The sequence below is a fragment of the Xiphias gladius genome, chromosome 24 (assembly GCF_016859285.1).
Source record: "Xiphias gladius isolate SHS-SW01 ecotype Sanya breed wild chromosome 24, ASM1685928v1, whole genome shotgun sequence".
Lineage (NCBI taxonomy): Eukaryota > Metazoa > Chordata > Actinopteri > Istiophoriformes > Xiphiidae > Xiphias > Xiphias gladius.
In genome coordinates, this window is record NC_053423.1 from 2017318 (window position 1) to 2035082 (window position 17765).

Sequence of the window (17765 nt, forward strand, 5' to 3'; positions counted from 1 at the left end):
TTATTGATCGCACACTCCTTATGGCATTAAAATTAAACTTGAATAGTAGCACAGAAAATCTATACAATCACCACAGTTCTAGGTGGGCACCCAAGATTAGTGTCACCAATTCATTATTCGACCAAATATGAAATATTTGGTCAGGATACTGCCTTAACTGGTGTTGAATAAGGGGAGATTGTGAATAAGGGCAGCGCCAGTTATTGCGTTGAATAATGACCAGGAAAGTGTTTTTGCAGAACAATATGATGTCATACTGAAGCTGACCTTTGACCTTTCAGATATAAAATGCCATCACTTCATCATTTTTTCTATTAGATATTTGTGTGAACTTTTGAAATTTTGAGTTCTTGAGTTATGGTTAAAAACATGTTTTATAATGTCATAGTGATCTTGACCTTTGGCCACCAAAATCTAATAATTTCGTCCTTGAGTTCAAGTAAACATTTGTGTTAAATTTGAAGAAATTCCCTCAACGTGTTCCTGGGATATTGTGTTCACAAGAATGGAACGGATGGACAGACAACCTGAAAACATAATGACTGTCATCAGCGCAAAGACATAAAAACAGGCTAAAGCTGAGAGTTTTCAATAAGATGGACTCCCACTGAATGGGGAGTTTAAAAAAATGTGTTCCCTGTACCTCACTCTAAATACCAGACCATGTGATGAATAATGATGACGATTTTTCTTTCAATTTACTCTACATAGTAAAGTCAGCCAAGTGTGACACTTCATTAACTTCATCAGGCTAACTTAATTACAGTCTTTCACAGGTCAAGTGATGAAGCTTCTGATTGATAGCACAGCTTGTAAAGGTAATCTTTCTCTGAATTGGGAATGACACTAAAATGTACATTAGCTGCTAGAAACCAACATAAAACTGCAAACATTTAAGGTACTGGTCTTATAAACACCTTGTAGTGTAAATAGGCAAACAGTAACCTTAAGCACATAATTGTCATTTATACATAAACAGAGCTGAATACTCTGAGGCATTTACAGAACTTCTGAACAGTTTGTTGAGTAGGAGTAGGCTTATGGCTGTGAAAAAAGTAGAAAAAATGAAACTTTTATGGACAGTAATTTCCACAGTTGCAATCCTTTTGATGAAGTTTGAGTGCAGCTTAAGCAGTGCATCCCACACAAGTTCACAGCTGAGTACTTTAAACACTGCTTGAGCAACTTTAAGAGCTTTTGGCATTTCAAACCTTTTATCCAAATCTTCTGGTCTAATTCACCATGGAGCCCAGCATGCCAGGCAGCGCTGCAAGGGTGTAAATAATGCCTTAAACAAGCGCCCCTTGGCATGGTAACAGGCTTGAATTAAAGGCCATCCGTATATTATGGCAAGACTGTCACTTTATTACTGAGATCAATTCTGTTAGGGCCGCGGGTGACAGCGGGAGGAATGTGGCCTTGGTCGGAGCAAGGTTTATCTAAGTCGAGCAGGCTGAGAGAAACACAGGGTGTATAATGAACTCTAGCCTTTCTGATGAAGCATTTTATTGCCCCTTTGCACAACAGAAATGTGTTCAAAGCACAAACGCTGAGCTCCTGCATTTGCCTGTAACACTGCAAACCACCAGCTCGCCTGTAAATTCTGCTGTTCTACAAATACCTCAACAATACACATTAGAGGCACAAACCATCATTCAAAGATATTTTGTTATCAATCACAACCACACAAACAGAATCCCCTTTACTTTAACCTTTAACAGGAGATAAGAGAAACACCCACAGTAACAAAAACACTGTTTTGTTTTCTTTGGCAGGAACTATGGTAAGAACATTGTTGGATATTTTTATTTGGTCTGGTCAAAGAGCCAAAAGACTGTTTCAAAGACTGACAAGACTGTTTCCTACAATGTGTCTGGCATATGCCAGAGATGTGCCGATTGTTCATAGCTTTGTTCCAACCTGTGAATCACCAACGAAAACCTCTGATTTGTTTAATGATTCAAATACTGTAGATCTAGTGTTTTGCGCAGTGATGGCTGTTTGCGTCAGTTGGATAAACCATCAACCAATCACAGCTTTGCAGACTGGATTAAGAATGTTGATGTCATCTTCCCACATAGCTAGCTACAGTGGCTTCAGAAAGTATTCTGACCCCTTCACTTTTTTCAAACTTTATTGTGTTGTAGATTTAATTTTAAATGGATAACATTGTTCCAATCCATCTTTTCTGATATTAACCCAGTAATCCATAATGACAAAGTGAAAACATATTTTAATTGTTTTATTTTCATTTAATATTAAATCTACAACACACAACAGTGTGCAAAAAGTGAAGGGCTCTAAATACTTTTGAAGCCACCGTATATCTAAGTAAAACAGTGCCAGACAAATGTCCACAAAAATGGCAGCAAGCTTGGATGAGATCCCCACAGCCATACAGGTTGTGCTAATTGACTTAACTGACAGAAATAACAACTCTTAAATTGTGATAATTATGAATGATAATCATATTTCTTCCTTTTCCTAGATGCTCCACTCATTTATTGGCCAAGGCAAAACCAAACAAACAAAAACCACTACCAGCTAATGCAAACATAATTTCAGGCTGAATCAATGAAGTGAAATCAAATGGCAAGTTGGTCTAATCATCAGGCTGGGGATTTAATATCTCCTTAATGGCAGAAGATTTTTAAAATTGCCACCAAGTCAAAGATTAAAATTAAGAGAGCAAAACTTCTAGTGGAAAAAAAGAGTTTTGAGTGAGTGGTTGGAACATTTCAAACAGCTATCAGCATGTTTTCTGTAATCATTAACCAAAAATTAAAGTGACATAAAAGTTTGAAGAGAAGTTATAAATTGCCACATGGCCACATGGTAGCACTCTCCATGCCAAAAACCAACAATTTTGGCCAAACTTTCAAAGTTTCAAAATATTATTATTTATTTATTAATTTCAAATATTAATCCGTGGCAAAGGTAACAACCATATATGAATATCAGTTATTCAGTTGCTTTCTTATTTTGCACTCGATTTGAGTGTCATTGTTCTTACCACTCCAAATGTACACCAACTGAAAGGCTTAATTATGCCCCACACGAAGTGGATTGCCTAGCATTATTTGAAACCCCCTCTGTCTGCATCCAACAATTTTTGTAACTTTTCTGAAACAGTCAATAGGTCAATCATGGCCACTTTATGTAGTCATTGGCAAGGTGATGGAGGTGTGAAAGTAAGTCGGGGTTTAACTTCTGTCTCAAGCTCTCTCTGTTATTGTTCACACCGCTGCCTCCATCACTTTCACCGTGTGCAACTGAGTACAACACCATAAATGCTTTTGAGGTGAGACTGTCCAAAAGTGTGCAGGTGTAGCATTTGATGATATGAAGATATATACCATGAGGTGATATAAATTTATTTGTCAACAGAGATTTTACCATACTATTTATTTATTCCCTTAAAGGTCTTTTATGGTCACTACGAATTTTTTTGCCAAGATAGCCACCAAATCAGTCCAGACTGAAATAGCTCAACAATTTTCACATGCATTTCCATGAAATGTTGTACAAAAAATCATGTTGCCTAGTAAATTAATCCTATGACCTTTGGTGATCCCCTGACATTTCCTCCAGCACCACAATGAGTTTGACATTTTTGATTTTTAGAGAAATATCTCAAAAATTACTTGGATTGCCATAAAATTATCTACAAATATCCATCTTGCTCACAAGAAAAATCATAATGATTTTTGTGATGCCCTGACATATCCTCTAGCGCCACCATTAGCTAAGTTTTCAGTTATCCTACAAATTATCTCAACATCTTCTCCTTTATACGGCACAAAATTTGGTACAGATAATGACTGTTCTCAGAGGATGAATCGTAATGACTTCCGTTATCCACTGACCTTCCTTTAGTGCGACCATGAGGTGGACATTTGTGGTTTTGATGAGATGCTTCAATGACTATTGGATTGATTGTCATGGCATTTGGGGGGAGGAGTGGAGTTCTGGTTGGTGCTGCAAGTGTGGTATGCAGCACATTGCCATGTGCTGTCTGTCCGTTTGGTCCTAAACTTTAGAACTAAGGAGATTGCCATCAGCCTCAGTTGTAAGTTGTTTTTGGTGCTCATTATCAAACATGACCATGCAAACACACTAAACTAAGATGGTGAACATGATTAACATTATACCTGATACTGGTATCTTGCTTAGCATCAGCAAATTAGCATCACCATCATGAGCATTTAGCTTTGGCAATTTGGAAGAGGTACTAACACCCTTGCCTTTAGAATTGGATAAATGACATTGGGCATGACTGATACATTAATGTTTGAAACTCTACCAGTACAAATTGAAAAGTATGCTGTTCATTTTATACTTATTTCAAGCAAACCTTCTGAATCTTTATTGTAAAACATAAACAGGTCGGCTTTCAAACAAGAGATTTATCCAGAACTATGCCAGCATCACATACTGTAAGATACTCTGTGCTACTTCCTGCGTACCTCTTCCTTTGGATATCATACATCTTCCTGTCTGATAAGAGCAGTGACTTTAGGGAACTCTGACAAATTCCTGTACCATTCTTTGTAGCAGACTGTCAGGAAGAGGGGCTGCCCACTAGCTCTGCTAGCAGCTGAATCTCAGTTGCAATGATCAGGTAATATTCTGCACTTAATGTTGGCATTTAAAAAACACCCCCCCCCCCCCACTGGCAACATGGCTTGGCATTTAAAAGTAGATGATAAAACTTTCCTTAAATACAGCTCTCATCTCAGAGTGCTTTTTAGATGCCCTTAGTGGAGTCAATTATCTCCCCACACTTGCTATTACTGAGACACTCAGAGCACCTTGCGCCTTAAAAGGTCTGTACACCACGCTTTCTCAAAAATGTCACTTTCTTAACTGTCTCTCAAAATGGAGACTGTGCAATATTAGAAATGGTGTACACTTGTTGGTTTCTTTCATCCATTGGTTGCTTAAGCATGCCTCTTCAATGTGAACTCAAATCGAATAATAAAAATTCATCAGAATCGGAAATTATTTACCCCTTATGTACATCTATGAGCTACTTTCCAAAGCAAAACATAAACTGATTGGTTTAATGAATGATTTAAATGGGCTTATGGTTACTAAACATGAGTGATCTTTGTTTGTTGAAGGAATGGAGGAAAAAAAAAACGTTCATACTAATCTGTCACCTCAACACAGAAAATGTTGTCTTCTGTCACCAGTGAAATGTCGCCCTGCTCTGGGGCAGACCAAGCCAAAGCCGGAGGTTCTTCCATTTGATGTAAACAAGTGGGATGAAGGGGGAGGAGTATGGGAGCAACTTCATAGGGACAAGATACTCCGAAGGGCATGAGATGTGAAAGTCTAAGAGATGGCATAATGAGGGAAATGAAACAGAACTGAGGGGGTGAAAGTCAAAGAGACTGGCTTAATACTATTTGCCTCTGCTGTTAAAGATTTACAGAATAAAAGTATAATGTAAATAAAATCTATACTTGTCAATCAATATTCAAAGAAGGAAATATTGTGTGGAACAGATTATTTCCGACATGGGGATTAGAATAATACAGTACCTGATTGACACTGTCAACACTAGAAAAAAATGAAAGCATTGGTTGAATGTTCAAACACCTATAATTACCAAAGTTTAAGATTTCTCTGACAAGCAACTTCTACTTTTCATGAGAATATGGTCTTTTCTATTTCCAAAGCAAAGGTGGAATTAGTGTGACATTCTAATGGCAGATCAGCTAGTTGAGTCAGCCTCACATATAACTTTGATAAAGAAAACCAATTTTCACAACAATGTTTTTTTTTTTTTAACCATGACTCGAATCTTTCACTAAACTTAATCAATCAGTTTTGGTTGCCTAAACTTAAACCAACGTTAAAGGAGAAATCCAATGATTTTAGACATCAAAGTCTGTTTACAAGGAGTTCTATTGCATATGTCAAAAAACTTGAAGGCCAACCAATCCAACTTCTTCTCTTTGGATATCAGTTCTGATATCTCAGATCAGAGTATCTGCTGATACAGTGTACTAATGTTAAACTACTGGTCTCTTATTCCAAAAATAAAGTCTGTGTGTCGAACTCAATGGAATCATTATTATGTAAGGTAGCATGAGAACAGGGATTGTTGTGGCACTGAAAACTGAGTCAGTAAATCGCTAAGAATAAATAAATATTAAGCCGAATAATCAGAGTCTATGAACTGATGCTGCAGTTTATTAACTGGTAGTGTCGAACACATTTTGATGGCAAACCACTAGAATAATGACTTCTCCATTTCCACAGGGAATCACTATTTCTTGTGCATGACTACACCAATTTGTAGGTCATATATGAAAAAAATGTCAGGCTAAAACTCACACCAGAATTGTAAATTTTGATGACCCTCTTTAATGGCCATCCCAGGCTACCATTTCCCACTATACACAATCAGCATAAAAATCCAATGAAATGAAATTGATGTGACATGCTGTTCAGATGTCTCAGAGGATAAACCACTGTTCAGTATATATGGAAATATAAAGCCAATATTGGCTACATATATTTATACTAAAAATACTTCAGTACATCTGGGTCAAAGTGTATTTTCTTTGAGTTATGTGTGTATATATAACACTAATGGTGGTAACACTGGAAATTCTGAAGTGTTTGACAGACTTTGTGTCATCAAGTATTAATGTTCTGTTTAAAAATGCAAACATATATCAAAGTATTCGTATGTTCTGGCAAGAGCTAATTAAACAGGACTGGACCTAAGGGTCTTCTGGGGGGCTCTACTATCTACTCTGGCACACATTATTTTGTATGCTTAGGGTCATTGAAAAGTTGAACCGTCACCCCTGTCTCAGGTTACGTGCACTCTGGAGCAGGTTTTCTTCAAAGACCTCTCTGTGTTTGGCTGCATTCATCCTTCCCTCAATTGTGACCAGTCTCCCTGTCCATGCTGCTGAGAAGCTCCCGCATAGCATATGTTGCCACAACTATGCCGATGGTATTAGCCAGGTGATGAACAGTGCCTGGTGATATAGTATCTGAATGTTTTTCATAATGCTCTCAGAGCCCTTTAAATGCCATTTGGCAAACTCCAAGCAGGCTGCCTCTTACCCAGAATGTCTTCGGTTTAGTCACTCTACCATAAAGGCCTGACTGACAGTGTACTGCTGAGATGGTCGCTCTTTTAGTATGTTGACCAAGGCCCTTGGCTAGAGGGCCAACTCTAGGAAGAGTCATTGTGGTTCCAAACTTCTTCGGTTTTACAATCATTGAGCCCACTGCGCTCTTGGGAACACTCAAAGCTTTAAAAATGGTTTTACACCCTTTCCCTGATCTAATACTCACCACAATTTTATAGCAGAGGTCTACAGAGAGTTCCTTTGATTTCATGGCTTGATTCTTTTCCTGACATGTGAATTGTGGGACTTTATATATACACGTGTGTGCCTTTCTAAACTAAATTTTTATCAATTTTAAACTAAATCTACAACATAATGAAGTGTGCAAAAAAATTCTAATTCTACACACAGCGCCTTTAAAATGAACTAATATTAGAATGAACTGCCACTTTATTCATTCACTTTGACATTGTGTTCAATGTGTTAGCCAGTTCCTGTGGGAATGGGATTATTTTGTTTTCTTTTGCCCTAACCAATCAATAGGAAGTAACATATCTGACCTACCAGAGTAAATTTCAGTTGAAAACTTGGCTATGATCGCATTTGGTAGAAGCAGTCAACATTTTTCATGTTGATGTACGAAATATGCCAATTAAGAAGTTGTTAATTCTGTAAGTCTGTCTGATGTTATTTTTCACAGATGTAGCTGGAAAGCCAGCCCCAGCAGTATGTCTGTGTTTCATTTTTGCATTAATGTGTTAGTTGCAGGCTCTCTATGATTTTGAAATTACAAATCATATTGCACGTTATTTATGTCACTAGGGTTCTATGAAATCTGGATGACCACCAAAGAGAGTTGATTTTTGTTTTTATACGTATTGATCATAGGGAAATTGCCAAGACTGGAGAGTATAATGTTGCCTTGTACACCGGGGGCATACAGTACCAGGCAATGTTAAAGATTTATCACAATTTTTAAAAACATTTTATTTACTTGCAAGGAACACTACTGAGTGGAACCACAATCAGATGACAGTATAATTAAGTGATTATAACTAGTTACTGGTTCAAATGTTATGTGTGTGTGTATACACAACTGAAGGCAGCTGTAGTAAAGGCTTGGTAAAGCATCTCAAGGGAGGAAACTCAGCATTTGGTGATGTCGATGGGCTGTAGACTTCTGGCAGTCATTGACTACAAAGGATTTTCATCCAATAGGAACTGCCTGCAGAGATCAGATACAGGATTGTTTCGAGGCACAGATCAGGGGAAGGCTACAAAAATGTTTTTGTAGCCTGCATTGAAGGTTCCCAAGAGCACTATGACCTCCAAAATATTCAATGTAGTAAGAATGGAACAACCAGGACTCTTCAAGAGAGGTGACCAAGAACCTGCTGGTCACCCTGGCTGAGCTCCAGAGATCCTGTGTGGAGATGGGAGAAACTTTGTAGCCTTGTAGCCTTTTTATGTAGATCTGTTCCTGTCTCTGATTTCTGCAGGCAGTTCCTTCTATCTCATGGCTTGGTTTTTGCTCCGATATGCACTGTCACCTTATATAGACATGTGTGTGCCTTGAATTTACAACAGGTGGACTCAAGGTCAAGGTCAGGTGTAGAAACATCTCAAAGATGATCAAGAGAAATGGGAGGCACCTGAGCTAAATTTCAGGTGTCGTAGAAAAGGGTCTGAATACTTATATTTATTTGATGTTTCAGTTTTTCCGTTTTGAAAAACTTTCTAAAACTCTGTTTTTACTTTGTCATTATGGGGTATTTGGGTGTAGATTGATAAGGGAAAAAAGAATTTTCTTGATTTTAGCATAAGACTGCAACATAACAAAATGTGTAAAAATTGAAGGGGTCTGAATACTTTCCTGTGATTCAGCATTTCCACTATGGCTTTTATTTATTTCCTCTTTGCATCAGTCAGTCCCTATTTTCCACATAGATGGAGACATGCAGGACAGACTACAAGTTTGTAGTAGGATGGAAATGGGGTAACATTTATGAAATAGATTGAGAGACGGCCAGATGTTACCCTTTATTGTAATATAATTCAATAAAAACAAACAAAAAGAAAAAATGAAATAGTTGTCAGGGATGATGTTGTGTTGATGCTTATTTTAATGAAAATGAAACCCTGCTTTTAAAGATCTATTTTTAAGATGCACAGGTATTATAATGTATTTTATTTATTGATGATCAATTTTCACAGAATTACAAGTGAAAGGACACTTGCAGTTGTTGATGATAAAGGATGTACAATGTTAGCTTTAGGCCTCACAGGAAATAACAATACTTAAGGTAGCAGGAGTCAGATGGAATGTAACTGTGATTTAAAACACACCATACATGTATTCTTACAATGACCCATTTTAATCATCAGAACTTAAAGGTGTCCTGGGTAGTTTTCTTATAAACACTGTTATGTTTAACAGTATGCAATCTTAAGGTCTAGCAAATGTATTGCAAGCCAATTTGTGGTTTTTAAACCTTCACTATTTACATTCACAGTTGTCTTCTTCTTCCACACACACACACACACACACACACACACACACACACACACACACACACACACACACACACACACACACACACACACACACACACACACACAGACACACACACACACACACACACACACACACACACACACACACACACACACACACACACACACACACACACACACACACACTTGCAAAAATCCATTTTAACTACACTCACCAAGCATTTTATTAGAAATATCATACTAATACTTAATAGACCCTCCCTTTGCTCTCAAAACAGCCTCAGTTCTTCGTGCTATGGATTCTACAAGATTTTGAAAACAGTCTTTTGAGATTATGGTCCATGTTGACATGATTGCATCACATCATTTCTGCAGATTTGTCAGCTACACATTCATGCTGCCCATCTCCTGTTTTACCACATCCCAAAGGTTTTCAATTGGTTTCCAATCTGGTGACTGGGGAAGACACTGAAGTACACCAAGCTTATTGTCCTACCACATCTCAAAGGTGTTCTATTGGTTTCCGATCTGGTGACTGGGGGGGACACTGAAGTACACTGAAGTCATTGTCATGTTCATGAAACTAATTTGAGATGACTTTTGCTTTGTGACAAGTTGTATTATCATGCTGGAAGCAGCCATTAGAAGATGGTAAATTGTGCAATAAAGGGATTCACCTGTTGTGGCCCATCCACCTCAAGGATGGACGTCTTGTGCATTCTGAGATGCTTTTTTGCACACCAGAGTTGTAAAGAGTGGCTATATGAGGTACCGTAGCCGTTCCGTTACCTCAAACCAACAAGGCACGTCCGTTCACAGAACTGCTGCTCACTGGATGGTTTGGATGTTTTTGGCACTATTCTGACTAAACACTAGAGACTGTTATGTTTGAAAATCCTAGAAGATCAGTAGTTTCAGAAATACTCTAACTAGCCTGTCTGGCACCAACAATAATGCCACGAAAGTCAAAGTCAATGAGATCACATTTTTCCCCTTTCTGATGTTTGATGTGAACATTAACTGAAGCTCCTGACCTGTATCTGCATCGTTTTATGCACTGCATTGCACTGCTGCCACATGATTGGCTGATTGGATATTTGCATTAATAAGCTGACGTACAGATGTTCCTAATAAAGTGCCTGGTGAGTGTATGTTGGTCACCTGGGAACTGATGGGTTTGTTTTGTTACTTTTGTATGGACATGCTTGCAGGTGCAGTACCTTGTGACCCAATGTATCAATGTACCCCATATTCAGCATGATGATGCCTAAGCACACAAACTGTAGCAACATTGTGGGAACACGGGCAGTTCGTGTGACAGTATCAAGGTCCCCCCCCTTGAACACTTTGCTGATGATACACAGATAATCCCATTTATAGTTTCAGTCCAAGATTCCTCAACAACACCCTTTACCTTGATTTGACTGTCTTGCTGACTTTAAAATCCCTTTGAATAAATATAGGCCAAATTTCTGGAAGTTTGTTTTAGTCAGTTGTGCAAGGAGTCTCCCAGGAAGTTTATTCATGACATATAATTACCAACTGACTCTATATAATCCAAGTTTAAGCTAAATTGCAGAGGTAACACTGCAGAGTGAAGCTGCAGGCTAGTCAGACACAAAGCAGATGCTGCTATGTAAACAGAGTCCATGTGTACAGAGAGTACAGTTAAATATATCCATAACTTTGGTTAAAAGAAACAAGTAACACCAACTAGTTTAGGACTTATTACAATCTCCAGAAGGTAAACAAATGTGTGCATTTTTTATACTGTACTAATACAATGTCGCTTGTAAAAGTTGTAATGCTAATCAGGATTGGCACATTAGAAGGCATGAGTTACCATTCTAGGGCGCTAACTAAAAGCTGAATGATGAGGGGACGTCAGTGCAGTCTGGTCTTGATAATGTGGCAGCGAGTGTATGCTAGACTCATACAGTACATACCCATTCTGAAGTATCCCTCCAAACTATTCAAACTCCTCACATTTAAAGCATGGAGGCTAAAACTAACCAAGTACATTAGTCTGGGTTAGATAATCAAACATGGCTGCTAGTCTCACACAACTCTTTTTGCTGTGTACTTCAGTGTTTTCACTGTGTTCCAGTATGTGGGCTATTTTTTTTTTCTTTGAATTGTGTGAGGAATTCTTTTTGAAGATCATGATTTAATGGACCATGATGAGTGACTTTTAAAAGGTTTGGTATTTTGGAAACTGTGATTACTGGCAATGTTTTGGGACACTCAGCACAGGTGTTAGTGCTGTGAAGGTTTTTAACTAAGCTATGTCTATTCTAAATGAATGACTAAAGTAAAGTTAAATGAGGTTAAGTATTTTCAAAACTGATTTTAAACATATTGCAGGGACAATTGTAATTTTCTGGGGCTGCGGACTCTCAGATCCTTTTCTTTAAATGTCTCAGATATTGGTTACCTCTGATTTAGTTTACAATGTTTACATGTTTATTTTAAAACCATTTTAAATTTACTGTGCTGTATTGTAGGAAGGTATTGATACTACCAAGAATTGCTTAAATAACTGAATGTTATTATTATGGTATGTGTTTTTCAATGCCATCTTATTTCTTAAAAAGTGAATCTACTTAATGTAGATTTGATGAAATATACACAAAATAAAAAAGTTGGTAAAGATGACTAAAATTGATTATTACAACTGATGCAACTCGCTTCTCTAGAATTTGACTCAGTTTAATCAAGTATGATGTAATTCATATTCTGACTTTAATAAAGCTGGTTGAACTCATTTTCTTGACATTTTCATGTAGACTAAATGTTTACTATTACAGTTACATTATTGAATGTTCCCAACTGAAAACACCAAGAAGCTTAACAAACGTACAGAAATTGCTTGGAAAATGTTGCCTAAATCACTTTTATCTAAGCGAGAGTTTTTACAGTGTGCGGTCATCTTCATATTTATGCACGTCATTACCATGATCAGCACCTATTTGTTTTTGTGCATTCACAAGACAACTCTTTCCAATTCCAGAATTGTTAATAGCCACAAAGTCAACTTCCATGGTGCATTTCTGTTGCCGGTCCCATTACAGCATTCAACATTTGGGAGGACCATCGTGTTGTTTGTTTTCCACTCAGGAAAGATGAATCGAGTTAACCTTGCTTGCTCTGATGAGTACAAGATGTTACTTTTCCATCATGTTATTTAACACCTGCTGACTCATAAGCAGCTCCTGGACAGTGTTGTTTGGTGCATTATTGTAGAAATGAGGGATATAGCAAGTTAGCTGTCTTTCTTTCATGGGTCCAGATGACGTGATTTAAGTAGCTCACTCTGTAATTTCAGCAATCTGTACTTCCTCGTTCACATCAGTATACTATTTGACCATACTTAAAAGAGCCAGAGATTCTGAAAATTGTGTGCAAAGCCACAATCATTGACAGTTACACTGAAACGAAATCTAGTATTGATTTTAATTGAGTAGGTTCAACTAATAAAAAGAAACTATAGCTAAATAGCTAATTTAGGCTATTTGTTGTTTTGACAACAAGGCTAGCAATGGGTATGACCACCTTGGATAATGCGTGAATGCTCCCAACTTCGAATAACAGGAGTTTTTTTCCTGTTCTTCCCATTTGGAGCACATTGAGTGAATGCAGCATAACCAGAGAGCAACATATGAAGTGCTGAGGTCACATATGAGGCCTGTTAAACTATTGGAAATGTTGAAAATGAGATAACAAACTATTGTTAGTGCCCGCCCACACAGACATTTCATGAATCAAATAACGATACCAACATTGTCAGTTGGTAAAACAACAACAAAAACAACCAACGTAGAGAGTGCTATCCCTGCAATAAAAACAAATGTAAATTTCTCTTTTTGGTTATTACAGTTTTGACCAAATAAGTACAAAAGCCAGAACAAACAGGAAGAATACACACGCTGATTCCTTGGCAAAATACTGTCAAGATGAGAGATGTCAGAGCACGGCAGCCAGACCCCAAATTGAAATTCTCCTCCGATGCATTCAGAGACATGCACACACTGTACACATACTCACCTTGGAGGAAGATGTGTCACACTCCTGGCAGATCCAGCCATATCCTGTCTGCTTAGGGGATTTCTTTAGTGGGGGGTCCAGACATCCAAAGTGATAGCAGAGCTGGCACTCATCACACCTGAAGCACAGACAGGAAGGGTACATGTTATATGTCACATAAATGAAGCCACCGTCTTCCTTCAGCGATGAGGCCAGTTCAGGAGCGATGATGCAGCCAGTTGTGAGTCAGTCAGACATTGTTAATACATTTCAAAGTCCCTCTAATCATTCCACTCCCTTCACCTCCCTTGACTGTCCAAAGGTTCATGTTAGGGATCGGATAAATACAGGCCTTGTTAGTCTCCGATAAATGCCTGTCAGGTCTCCTAAAGCTGGAATGCCCCTGTCCTCAGATTAGGTCTTAGGTATTAGGTCAGAAACGAAAGCACTTGACAAACTAATATTGTAATGATGCTACAGTTAGACACTATAGGGTCTAAGGGTAAATCTATTCATGAGAATTTCTACTCTTGTGTGATGGCAGGTTTCCTTGCACTGCAGGCCCATTCTTATATTTCATTCATACATGTCCTGTGGTGTTCTCCTTCATGCACTGCTCATTCATAATTTTACATTTGTAATTGACCTCTGAACTCTATCCTGGGTAGATTTTTAGGCTCTTAAAAAGTCTCTTTCAACTTTATAGATACACTTGTCATTATTATCCTGCTGAGTTTCTCTCCCTGTCTTCAAACCCCTCACGCTGTCCTTCTGTCCCCTGTAATGGAGATGAATAGAAAGGGTTCAGGTTGACCTCCCTAGCTGTTAACGCTGTTATCAGATTTTCACTGAAGAATGTGAATCTCCTTCATTGATTAGGACATAACTGGCTCTAATTGTGGAGTCTGTGTGTTTACCAGGCTGTGGGAGCTTGTTGAAGGGCAGTCAGCCTCATAAATGATTAAAAGAAAAGTCTGCTCTCTTTGTGCTACAGTCACAGGTCAATTTCCTCTTGTTCAGAGAGACCCATGCTTCTAATGCATTTTATTGTGTGTCAATGCAGTATTGACTCAAATTCCTGTTGCTGAGCCCTACTGATGTCTCCAATTGAAATCTAAAAACCAAAGATATTCCATTTACAATGATGAATTGACTGACGTTTAATCAAATATTGAAATAGTTGACAATTCATTTTCTGTCAACCAACTAATTAATCTATCCATTACTCAATGGTTTCAGCACTAGCCCACTATACTGCTATAATTATAAAGCATTTTAAGTCATTCATCATCTTTAAGTCGTCACACAACCTGACCTGAATCAGAAATTTTTAACAAAATTATACTGCTTCTTATGGTGCTGGGCAGTGTATTAGATTTAGAAAATGTGCATGGAAGCTTTAGCAATGTTAATTTGAAATGTTATGGGAATGTATTCTATTTAACTGTTTCTGTGTTTTATTTACACCAAAATAATCTTAATAATTATATTGTGAATTGTGTGTGAACAGGAACATGTGAAAACTGAATGCTTCAATACTTAAAATTTTAACTGTAATTGTAGCCTTCATACTATATACACACATCTTTATTTTAATATTCACTGTGGCCTCTGGTGGTTAGTGACAGTAAAGTAAAGTCACAGTCTATACGGGCAGCAGAGTTGATGGAGGCAGTTGGCAGATTTCTCTCCAACTTTTTACGTATTATTCAGTCCAGCCACTTTCTAATGAATGTAGGTGCTCATGGTGTAAAGATTGTAAGTGTCGGGAAGTGCAGGTCAGTTTCCTGCTCAAACAAGCAGTGAGAGGAAGCAAAAATTAGATGCTGTGTGAGGTACAATATGAGGTCTATTTCAGTTCTTTGGTGCAGAGAGAAATATTTCAGCAACTGTTGGATGCATTGCCATGACATTGAGTCCTCTAGCCAGGGATTCATGCTGCCTAGAGGATTTGGTGATCCTAACTTTTCCTCTAGCAGTATTAGGAGGGTAAAATTTTTACTTATTCTGTGAATATCTCAACATCTACTGAATGGACTGGCAAAAAAAATTATACAGACATTTATTGTTGTCAGAGGATAACTCGTACTGACTTTTACTGATCCCTGATGTTTTCCTCTAGAGCCAGCGTGAGCTGGTTTAAGTGAAATGTCTCAACAACTACTGGAGGGATTACCATGAAACTTGGTTAAGACTTTCATGTTCCCCTCAGGATGAATTGTAATAACTCTCGTCAATCTCTGACTTTTCATCTAGCAACATACTAATAATAACATCAACATTCTCAATGTACAGCCTCAGGTGTACATTGTGTTTAGAGTTAATTAGCTAATGTTAGCACTCTAACATACTAAACTTAGATGGTGAACATAGTAAACATTATAGCTGCTAAACATCAGCATGTTAGCTCTGTAACTGTGATATCATGCATGTATTAAGAGAGCTGGATATGGTGCAGCCAATTTCAGCCAGTGGCCATTTGCGGTGCTGCAACAAAAAAATCCTCTGTGGCCCAGAACTAATTTTCCTCATAGGCCACCATTATAAAATACGTCTTTAAAACTGCTGACAGGACACCAACTGCAAACAAAGCCAATTATTACTCTTTGTGTTATAAATTTTTAGTCGATTAAGGCTTTATACTTGTAACACTTTCAAATAAACATTTTTAAAATGACTGACATCATCCCAATGTACAGTCTATGAACCGAGTGGGACTGTGCAGACGGGGCCAGTGGGAAAACACAAATGAGTGTACTGAACAATAAGGAAGTAAACCCAGATGCTAGAAAACATTTTTGGCTTATCTACAGGGTGAGTAATTTTCATTCAAGTGAATGGGTGCAATTTTGGAGTCTCCAACTTGTATCCAGTTCTTGTAAACCACATTGTGAGCTTATTAGTATGCTGACATCACCATTTAGCTCAAAGCAACACTGTGCAGCCTCACAGGATCACTAGTGTGGCTTTAGTGTGATCACTGTGCGCATGAATTATTGTCTGTATTACAGATTAGTATTTTTACCTAAAAACTTAATAATTTTTGTGCATAATTTGTGCCTCGCTACGCAGGCTGCTGTTTAGAGCACTGTTATCTATTTTGTTATTCTATTCTAATTCAATTTCTTCCAATTCAAGCACTGTATACGGGGTTGCAATATAATTAATAGCAATTAACAATATCTCACTGTTACTGCTAGGTTGCTAAAGACTCATTTTATTGGTTAAGGTAATCCGGAGTTGGCGCCTGCCCCTCACAACCTCTAAAGGATAAGTGGGTAGAGCTAATAGATATTCTTCCTCATGTTTAGAAATATTAAATAGACCTATTTTACTTAGAGACTTTTTCTTTGGTAAAAAAGTAGTTCCAATGTGAAATGACCATATTGGGTTCTGTGGATTTACCTGATTCACAGAATCATAGAAAAAAAACACTCAATTTTATTGGCGTGAGGGCAGAGTTCTCAGAGACAGACAACCCAAAAAACAAACAAGAAAAAAAAAACCAAATAAATAAATAAAACCAAAACTATCTGCATAGATACGTACCACTAGAGATACGAAAAAAATATGTTTTTCTGTAATTTGGGTGAACCAACCGTTCAAGTGAGTGATAATACACAATGCCACTTCCTGATATATAGCATACCACAATGTAAAGCACAGCAGCATGAGCGGCGCTTGCTCCACAATAATTTTTTAAATGAGGACACTTAGTATAGGTTAAGTTAGTTTCAAATGTGACAATTAACTGATGTGTGAAGCATTAGTGCTGTTGCTGTGGTTACCTGCTGTATAACCATATGGATCTAAGGTTTGAAATACAGTATGTGTAAGCAATTAAATCTAATATAACTTGCACATGGATGTACAATAGTGGTTAAACTGTTGACTGAAACTATATTTGAGATCCCAATGTATGATTTTCAAGGACCCACATACAGTATACTCTGGATGATAGTTAACTTATGTTTTTTTCTTAACAGACACATCACTATCACTACTGTAGAGTTGAGGCATTTAGGAAGCTGCTGATCTCGCTCCTATCCTCAGTCAATAAATTGAGTAATCAGCATGTTATAACTGCTCCTCCAAACCGTTTCATTTTGTTGGAATTGTTTGGTCTTTTCA

General features: G+C 37.7%; 1 protein-coding gene across 5 annotated transcripts in view; it reads right to left on the reverse strand.

Annotated features, from left to right (window-relative positions):
- Nucleotides 1–17765, reverse strand: part of phf14 (PHD finger protein 14) — a 105790-nt gene that overhangs the window by 14158 nt on the left and 73867 nt on the right. For 3 of the 5 annotated variants that reach the window (XM_040121499.1, XM_040121498.1, XM_040121500.1), the window contains one exon: nucleotides 13656–13773. In XM_040121499.1, the coding sequence (XP_039977433.1) occupies nucleotides 13656–13773 (118 nt within the window). Of the gene's footprint in view, nucleotides 1–13655; nucleotides 13774–17765 lie in introns of those variants that run through there. The other 2 variants (XM_040121506.1, XM_040121503.1) reach the window with 1 other exon arrangement.